Below are 10,436 nucleotides of genomic sequence, written 5' to 3'. Positions count from 1 at the left end.
GAAGATATACGACTATACTATTAATCCCCGAGGGGAAATTCACTTTGCGGTCCAATACCCATACTACCATACTTTATAGTATGCCACAAAAAGATTTAGTATGACCCAATACATAGTTTGTTAAATGCAGTGTGCCAAAAATACCAGGATGTTTTACTACATCTAGTACGATTTTGCAGTATGCAAGCCAGCATGCTTTTCTGGCTAATCTGACCCACAATCCTTTGCACAGTGGACGATACGTCACATTGACAGAGCCGCAAACAGATTGACAGCTGTCAGAATTCAAGTAACTGATGACCAGTCGAACAGTAATAATAATAATTTCTGGACTTCGCACAGACTCGTGTACTTTGCTGGTATGTTCCCGGGAAGTCCGGGAGTGCTGAGCAAATCCACAATTCAGCCAGTCCACAAGGGGCCTCAAGCGGACTTTCTGCAGACTTCCAGAGAGTCCGCTTGGGGTGCAGACTTCACCAACTCAGTGATTTAATAACACACAGTTCACTGGAATACGAATGTGAAAAAAAAAAATTATGAATGTTTAAAATAGTTATTCATTATTAGGCCTACTAAAATGCTACTTGAATTGTATGAGTAGGCACTGTTCATCAACTTACATGACATATATATGAATATGACAGCAGCGGTGGTTAACCGTTTCCACGGCAACGAGCAAACAGTCTCAAGGGCTGTCTGTCTGCCACTTGCAGTCTCTGCTCTTGCATACTTCACATGTTGACGGTAAATACGTCACACTACGTACAACTGAAGTCTGTGAGGGCTCAGTCTGCAAGTCCAGAAGGTGGACATTTGGATTCAGTCCATATTTGGTTTGGACGAGGACTTGGACCAGTGACTCTCTGGTTCCAGACCCAGGTCCCTATGGACTGAGCTGCTGCTGCCCAAAGAATGAAACAAACAAACAAAAACAAAAAGTCACACCTCAGCCACCCCCTCCTCTGATAAGTAACAAACACTCCCTTACTTTTACCTTTTTCTGTTACACCTTGTTTGTTTTCCCTTAATGTGGAAATGCACGACTTTTATTTTGAAAACATTGCCACACTTCCGCCTTCTTGTTACCGCTAACCGTTGAGCTTGACACAGGCGAGAGAAAGGTGCTGGCAAGCAGATACACAAAGGCAGTGGAAGGACCCGCAGCAATGGGAATCAAACTGTACTACACCACCGTTACTGCCTCACGGACGGTGAGTGAAGCGGCCGTAACATCATGAACTTAACGCCATGTTTGTGTCTCAAGCTCCGGTGGCGGCAGCTAACAAAGCTCCGTCCAACAGACACACCCAGCACCCTATCAGCTATAGCTTCCTCCTGACTAACGGTGCAGTGGGCCTGTGCTAACGTTACTCAGCGCCCCTTTATATCAATAATGTAACGTCAGCATTACCAGGCTGTGTGGGCTTAATGGTGCAGGTGAAAGTTAGCAGTTGTAAATGTGACCAAACTAAACATATAGGGGTTACAGATACGAGCCAGGATACATACTCCACCTCATTTCCGTTATACGGAAGAGGAAAGGTGTTTTATTAATCGAGCATGCTTTGCTAGCTCATATAGACCGTATTATCTATATTAAAAGCTAACTATTAAAGTGTCATTTTGGTGCATAGGACCACCTGGAATCGCTATGTGTAACGTTAGCAAGCAGATGTATCCGTTACCTTACTGTACGCCAAACTTAATGTAAAAAACCTGCTCATTCTTGTTGTTCCCATGACTGTAGTTTGGCGGTAAGCTAGCGTTACAATCCTGCAAAAATCAGAAAAGTAGCTTAAATAAAAACTGCCCGGTGGTTTAAACATAAGCCGTACTCATTACTAGACCCTGTCACTTAGGAAAAGTCAACTCTTTTATGCATTTGTTAGTTTCTAAGCAAGATATCCTTAAATAGTTTGTTTTTCTTATGGAGTTTTGCATCACAGTTCCATAGACTATATTAGAATGAATCCATTGGAAGAGGTTGTCATTCATTTGCAGACACTAATAAAGTGTGGTAAAACACAACATCCCATGTAGGAATAACTGTGCAGCACTATGAAAAGTGTATGGCAAACCACTGGGCTGAACATCTGGTATCAATTAGGTGTGAGGAATTCATGTAGTAAAAAAGATTTGTGACGTGCACTGGCGTTTAACCCTCTCATGTGCAGTCATGCTTCTAGGTAGCTTCAGAAGTGTTCAAAAGGAAGATTTTGATTGCTTACATGCCACTAACACAGCACCTGCTGCACTGCCATATACTCTCCTATAGTAACTATTCATTTTTCCATAGCCAAAGGTGTATTTCAAATCATTTGAGATGAGATAAAGAAAACCAGTGTATTTAAAATGATCTTAATGTATGTATTGGTGTATATTTTACACATTTTGTTTACTTAGACTATTGTAAGACCGTCCCTCCTATTCCAAAATGAAAACATGCCCAAGAAACAAAAGCGTATTTGCTATTATAGCCTAATAATTTTTGTTTTGAAATTAACTCTAAAATTTGCCCCCTCTAATAAACCTTATGAACTGTTCTGCAATGGTACGACACATGAAAGATCTGAATGTGCACAGACGCAGTTTTGAAAACTTTGCCATAAAGTGGGATGCTGAAATCAAACATCACAATATTTTTGACCAGGTGCCCCGATATTGATATTGCAACGATATTGTAGATTTGATCTCTTAATGTGCAATAACTGGTGCAGTTGTTCACCCGTGCAATATTTTTCAGTATATTTATTCAACATACAATGCCCACAACTCTGCATATTTACTCAGTTTATTCTTGTTCTTGTTTTTATTCTGTTGATGTATATATTGTACTAACCATTATAGCATAATGCATATATTATATATCTGAATGTAACACTAGTTTATATAGTGTAATGTAGCACAATGCACATATTTTTATATTTTAACACATTTACAGACTCAGCACAGTGAAGATATATATTTTATTCTTAATATCTGAAGTGTTATACGTTGTAGCATAAAGCACATTTTTTTTCTTTACATTGGAGCGACTGTAATGAGTCACAGTGAAGTATTTCTGATTCTGAGAATATTTATAAGATGAGATATTTGATAAATACTCCTCAATAATGTGGATATAATGACTGAGTAGGTAAAGGCAAATAATGCAACAGCTGGAACAGTCACGTAAGCTCAGAAAATGACATCACTTTACTGTAATTCAGCCTTTAAAACCAGGGCGACATTTACGATGTTACGATATCCAAACTCTAAGATGATATTTAATCTCATATCACAGTATCGATATAATATCTATATATTGCCCAGACCTACTTCGCCCGGTGACACGTACTATGTACCTGAGCGTGGGTTCGAGCAGACAGTCCTGGAAATTAAGAAATGGCGTCCGCTCAGGTGCTCTTTGGGTGCGTTGGACCTGACAGAACTTTTTTGGTACACTCAAATAGATGGCGGCTGATATACAATCGAATGTTTTTATAGAGAAAACATTTGTTTATGCTCTTTTTTTTTAAAGGATCTTTTCAGTTATTGCAGGATTATTATCGTCACCTTTATCTTTCTCAATATATTTCGGACTCTGGACGCCTCAGTGAAACGAATCAGTCATCTCCATGTTCTATGATAGTGCATTAGCTATTGAGCCTTTTGAATAGTGAAGACCAGACTTTACTGTGCGTGTGAAGGACTCCAATAATATGACACAAATTAACGCTGTGACTTCTCCTTTCTTTAACCTCCTTTATAGGAAGTAGGAAATGGGGCCCCCAGCCACACGCACCCACGCACACATACCCTTTACGGTCCACAGTCTTTTAACTTCATGGATCACTGTATGGCTGCTGGTGTGATCCCATTGGAGAATTGTCACTAGTATTTCAAATGCAGTCGCTCTAGTTGAAAATATTGTGTTCAGTTTTAGTTCCTTCGTCAACTGCTCGCACCATTCAGAGACTCTTAACTGCTGAGTCTGTAAAAGTGATTCCCTTTTTCAGCTTAAAGACATGACACTGGCCGTGTAACAGCTGTGTGTGGCCGACTAAATGCCAGCTTGTGTGTTTTCAGTTATTGCTGTGCTTAGGTGTGGTCACTTTAACAAACCCCCTCCCAACTTCCTCAGTTGCTGAAACAGATAGCAGAGCTTTCACTCAGTCTATTAATCATCACCCAGGAGACGGATAGAGCCGCTGTGTTATTAAAGGAACAGCCTTGAAAAGTAGTTTAATCATATGGTTTGTTTTTGCTCTCACATGCCCAAATGTCCCCGACCTCCAGGAGAGATAATATGACAAAGTTTATTCAGTTCATTAAAGTTGTGTGATGAACTTTGTCTGCCTATTAATCATCACACTGACGGCAGGATTTGAGTTTTGATGGCAGTTTTTTATCCTCAGGGTTGAACAGTTACGCAGGGGTTGAAAACATTTCTGAAAGGTGCTTTTGTGTTTCAGGTGAAGTCTCAACAGGCGGAAGTGATACGAATCCTTGATAGCAAAAAAATCCAGTACGAGCTCATCGACATCTCTGTGGGCGGGGAGCTGCGTGACGAAATGAAGAACAAAGCAGGGAACCCCACGGCGGTCCCACCCCAGCTTTTCAATGAAGACCAGTACTGTGGGGTGAGAAAAGCACACACACTCGACACACTATTTTTGTAGTCATAGGATCATTTCAAATGTTACTGTATTTTTTACTGGCACTTGAGTCACCAGTATTAGCATGTAACATGTGTATCAGCCTGAATGATGGCTGATAACCAACAAGATGTGTTTATTGTATGGTAATATAGATACTGCTATTGTCAACCAGAGAGCACTCACAGATTTATATTTCAACTGTAACTTAACCTGCTTAGTACATATTTTTCCCACAGTTCTCTAACAACCAAATGTCGAGGGTCTTGTTCAGAAATTACCTTCATACGTTCATGTTAAGAATTAAACAGCACACTGTGTTAGCGACAAACTGAAGCATGGATGGATTACTGAACAGGCCTACAGTGCACAGGCCTAGGGGGTCATTTTGTCACTGGGCCCCTGGCCTTCACTTGCAAAATGTCACTCAAATTAAGATGTACCAAACAGAAAGAGACACAAAAAGACCACACAGAGATGCGAAGGAACTGCAGAGAGGCACAAATGACCTCAAAAACAGGCAAAACAACCACAAAGAGACACAAAATGACAACAAAAACAGGCAAACAACCACAAAGAGACACAAAATGACAACAAAAACAGGCAAAACTACCCCAAAGAGCCCCAAAATGACCACAAAGAGACACAACACACACATCACTCCTGTGGTTTCAGTGTAAAAATGGCAGAAAGGCTTTGACACTTCTAGGACTCAATAGCTGCCACGTTTGTTTTCATGCTTGCTTATTGCCTCTCTGTCTCTCCACAGGACTATGAAATGTTTTCCGAGGCGGTGGAAGCAGATACAGTGGACCAATTCCTGAAACTGGCGTGAGGAGGGCGGAGTGTGAATTCTCTATCTTAACCCCATTCCCCCAACCACCTACCCCCCCACCTCGTGCCCTGATGGAGGCCCTTTATCCAGTCTCTCTCTGCACCACTGGCAGTATCCACTCACTTTCAATGCCATAATGAAGAATGCCAAATATCCTGTATCTAACTAATCAGAAGACACACATTCCCCATACTGCACCGTAAGACTCAGTCTTAATCTGTTTGATTCTGTTTTCTATTCTCTGTTCATTCCTTTTGATTTCTTCCAGACCTGTTCCCCGTCTGACAGACTAGTGTTTCTAAGTGCTCTGAGTCCACTCGGAGTCAGTGGGGTGTCTAAATGTGCGGTAATTAGGTCGACTAATCTTGGCCACGGCCACATGATCTCTGGAGATTAAACTAATCCGCTGGATGACAGCATTCAACCCAGAATCTTCCTGATCCTCTGCAGACCAAACAAACCATCATCACTCAGTCTTAACTACTCTGTCGTCTTTTTTGTTGTAGCCTTCAAGTTCCCATGTTGTACATGACTGCACACTATTTGTATTCACATGGGTGCAAATGCACACAGACGTAGCAAGGGCTGTAACGTCCTTAAACCCAATTAATTAGGAGTCATAGATGCCTTTTTGGCACGGACAACTTTTTGTAATTTTGGTCCATTGGTCACCGTACGCAGTAACCCGCTGTAACCACTGACGTCCTGCGCTGATCTGACCTTAGTCAAGTCAAAAAGTAAATATTAGAAGAATACGTCAAACCCAAATGATCATTTGTGTGTCCAACACTCACCCTGTGGTTCGCTGAATTCGGGAAGAACATTTGTCCTTTCTCTCATGCCTCCACCGTGAACGAAGAATCCAAAAACAGAAAATAATCTTAAAATTCAAAGTAAGAGGCAGACAGGTTGAACAACAGCAGAACTATACCAAAACATCAGTTTACAAACTCACACAACTCCTGCAGTGTAATCAGAGTCTCATTTATCCAGTTGTACGCTAAACTTTCCAAACATTTTTGCTGAAAAAGTAAAATCTAAAAAACTTTTGCATAAACAGCGCAAGAGCACGACTCATCAGTCTCTCTCAAACACGGATGAGTATATGTAAGTTTTTTATATATTACATTTTTAGCAAAAAAATACATGTCCTTGAGGTGAAGTTTTTATTTCTTCTTCAGGTTTTGACTATTTCAAAAAAAATATTTGAAGTCGTGCATTGTTTGCATCCATGTTTACTAGCATGCAGTCTTCTTCCTCTTCCTCTGCTACTTTCTGTTTAGCGGGAAACTGGTGGTGGGAGTTTGTATCACCCGTGTGTGCGATACAAACGAAACAGGGAGCCACTTGAACAAACTTCGATCCATAGCGCTGTTAGTGGTCGAAACTTTAAGCTAAGTTTTGGAAATGTCCAACAAAGATAAATGCGGATGATATGTTTGTGAAATATATAGTAAATCAAAAAATAGCCACATAATCTACAAGGTCTTAACAAACACTTGTCGACGGTCGGCCGTCAACCAAAGTCAGGTTGTCGGTAAACGTCTGTCGGCCTAGTTTTTGTGGTGTATCCCGTATCGTCGTCGGCTTTTCGGGCAGATTGAGCATGTTGAATCATCTGGATGTAATAGTCCGTGAAGGTGCTGCGGTGCTCGCCTGCACAGATAGGAAACCCCTCGGCTGACAGGACTCCACTACTTTGTTTATCTCATGCATTCCTCGGACTTCCGGTTTCCATTTTTGCGTTATTTCCACTGGCGCAGATGTACGTGCTACTTGGCCGTCGGATGTAGTCCGTGTAGTGTGTTCAAATGCAACTGACACAGGGCGACGTGAGGCGACGTAGACGACGCAACAGTTGGCTTTCGGCGCCGCTAGTTCTTTGATGTTGGTTTGGTGTGTCTGCAACTTAACATGTCTTTTCTTAAAACTACCTTATAATGCTACCGAAAGAATCAGTCAGAAGTCGTACGTTTACAAATCGCACACATTGTGGCTTCACTGGCGTCCAGTCGTAGCTACCGTTTAGTACACAAGTACTTATACATGGTTTGTATTTGATAGGCTCCAGTAATAAATGTATTTACATTTTACTATATAGGACACCAAAAGGATTTCCCCATGTATTATCTAGTGCGTAAACATACCTTTATGCGAGGAAACATAATTCATAGGTACAACAATGTCAAAATAAATAAATTGTGAAAAATCCAAAAAGACGGTTTTCATGGCCGCGCCCCTGTCAGTGTTTATCATCAGAATAAGTTTAATTTGGAAACCAAAAACTCGCATTAGATCTGTGACAATGGTCACCAATGGGCCAGAGTTAATAAAAAGGTTGGTAATCAGTTGAAGAACTTACAGTAGTTAGCTGCTTAATGTTAGCACCCAATGGAGCAGGATGAACACATTTCTTAACTTCACATTTGGTGCCAATATATATCTGTAAAGCGCTTTGCAGGTGGATTTTCACTGTAGTATTAGCACTTACCTGCCATCTTCTGTGTTCCCCATAATCTGTATAACTCGGACGCTTCGGTCCTGGCACCGACGGGAGCTCTGTATCACTGACTGACGGTGCACAAAGATGGCAAACATTTAGAAGGACGCATTTCATATCGATTGTAAACGATTAGACTGAAAAAGATGTGAATCTTTGAGCTTTTCAACCGCGTAGCTTTTCCTTTCTTTTGTTTATTTTGTGTTACAGTATCACTGACTGTCCCGGGCATGAAGATGCAGTAATGTGACTATGCACTGAAACCCTGCCTCACTCTGAACACAGACATGAAGGTCAAAGCTCAGTCTTACTAGCCTTAGGGAACACTCACCACATGGGAAAAATGAAGGCTTCACTTATTTGTGCTTTTATGTTTGTGCATTCATTCAGTTGACTGACTTCAGTTGGAATATAATGCTCATGTTTTGGGTTGCTCATCTTTTTTTTAAACGGAGGACAACATGGTTTCTCTCTCCTACTCGTAACATCTGCCCTGCTCTCAACATTGTGTTGTTACAGTTTGGGATCTGTAGTAATGACAGCCTTCACACACAATGTTTGTGCACTGTTTTGTAAGTCAATGGTTGTAGATGTTTGCCTGCTATTGATGTATATTCACTATGAAACATGTTTAAGACATTCCATGTCTCTATCTGAGCTCCTGCTTTGCTTTTGGACCAATTCCCCTTGGCCAAAAAAAGAGAAGAAAATAGGGAATAAAATGCTGTTGTCTTCCAAGAAGATTGTGAAAAGTGATTTATGGGTGAAAAAATAAAATGAAGTTGACTACCTGTCTGGATATATATTTATTTATGGGTTCTACCGAAAACTTTAAACCAGAGGACAGTCAGCCTAAATTAACTCTGGCATGTTAGAAGGTTGATGTAATTTATAACAACAGAAACCCAAAATTAAAATGTGTCATTTTCTATTCATAGTCCTCACATTAATAAGGAATTTTACAGGATAGTGTGGGGACATTAGCTCACCCACAAGAGAGTTGATTCTAATTGGCAAGTCAGTGGAATATTCTCATCACCAGCGCATGATGGCATCTTCCACAGTCTGCCTCACTATATTCATAGCAATGTTGTATGTGAGCTACATAATTTCAATGAACGATTGTACTTGTACTTTTTGTAATGGCGAAATATGACATCAAGTTAGTGTACACAGACCTAGTTTGTTAGACAAAACTTAAATGCATACCAGCTAGTTTTATATGATTGGCTGATAGGAGGTCATTCTTATGAGGCATGTATTTAAATTAACATTCATCAATAATAATCACCAGGAAGTCATTTGAAGAGCAATGCTAATCATGTGGTTTTGCTCAGGTGCAGTACCTTATTTGTTCTTTGGGTGGCGCTAATGTGGCATTAGATTTCTACCTTTGCAGAAGAAGAAGAAGACCTACAATAGGAAACAAAAACCCTGATTTCAAAGTAAAAGCAGAACATCATGTGACATTTAACACAACATTGCATATTATTGTAATCTTGTTTTAAAGGATAAGACATAAAATATAAAAAATATAACTCCACTCGTTAATGTACATGCTACTAAAGGGTAAAGGGCATGGGCGAATTGTGAGACAATGTGCCCCCAGGTACAAATGTGTAAAAGGTCCCACAACAGACACAGACTTTGTTGTTGTTTTGCGTCTCTTTGTAGTCCCTATGCATCATCTTGTGATTTTGTGTTCCTGTGTGGTTATGTTTGCTGTTGCTCTCTGGATCTTTCTTGTCACTTTGTCTCTTTGTGGCCATGTTTCGTCTCACTGTAGTCACTTTGTGTCTCTTTGAGGTCATTAGCCTTTTGTAACACCTTGGTCAGAGAGTACAGATAGTAAAACTGGCCTCTTGGCTAATTCTGGGATTTTTATATGAGGGCCTATCTATTAATTTTGCATGTCATTTCTCAAATAAACTAAACAAAACTTAACATTTGTGTCTTTTTGTCTGTGTTTGTAGTCTCTTTGTGGTCATGTTGTGTCTCTTTGTGGTAACTTTGTGTCTCTTTAAATTCAGTTTGAGTCACTTAGTGGACAGTACATGTTATTTTGAGTGACACTTTGCATGTGAATGCGAGGGGAGCCCAGGGGCCCCACCTTGGGCCCCTATTTTAGGCCCCTGGGCCTGTGCCCAATGGACCCATTCAGTAATCCATCCTTTTTAAAGGGTAAACAGGGGAATAATGTGGGAATGATCCTTTACAATAGCCCAGATAAACACTTTGCCCCGCCACACAAGATGATAATATACCACAGTGTAACTATGATTATATCCCCCCCAAAAAGTATTGTAATGTGGATATGATGTGGTGACCCAGACGGACATATTTATTGCTCAGTTAACATAAGTACAACAGTGAAATTATCTGATGACTCCGAACTGCAGGTTATCACAATTTAATGTTGTTTCTCAGTCTTGTGATACTTTTATTTTGAAAGTGGAAACCGGAT

At 40.4% G+C, this 10,436-nt stretch overlaps 1 protein-coding gene across 1 annotated transcript; it reads left to right on the top strand.

Moving 5' to 3' along the window:
* Positions 1–1,070: 1,070 nt before the first annotated feature.
* On the top strand, positions 1,071–8,763 carry sh3bgrl3 (SH3 domain binding glutamate-rich protein like 3). The gene is made up of 3 exons (XM_050034675.1): positions 1,071–1,211; positions 4,455–4,622; positions 5,407–8,763. Exons 1-3 carry the CDS (start codon positions 1,167–1,169, stop codon positions 5,470–5,472), a joined length of 279 nt encoding a protein of 92 aa, XP_049890632.1. The 5' UTR covers positions 1,071–1,166; the 3' UTR covers positions 5,473–8,763.
* Positions 8,764–10,436: the final 1,673 nt, after the last annotated feature.

The sequence above is a fragment of the Epinephelus moara genome, chromosome 22 (assembly GCF_006386435.1).
Source record: "Epinephelus moara isolate mb chromosome 22, YSFRI_EMoa_1.0, whole genome shotgun sequence".
In the NCBI taxonomy this organism is placed as follows: Eukaryota; Metazoa; Chordata; class Actinopteri; order Perciformes; family Serranidae; genus Epinephelus; species Epinephelus moara.
This window is presented reverse-complemented; position numbering and strand designations above follow the sequence as displayed.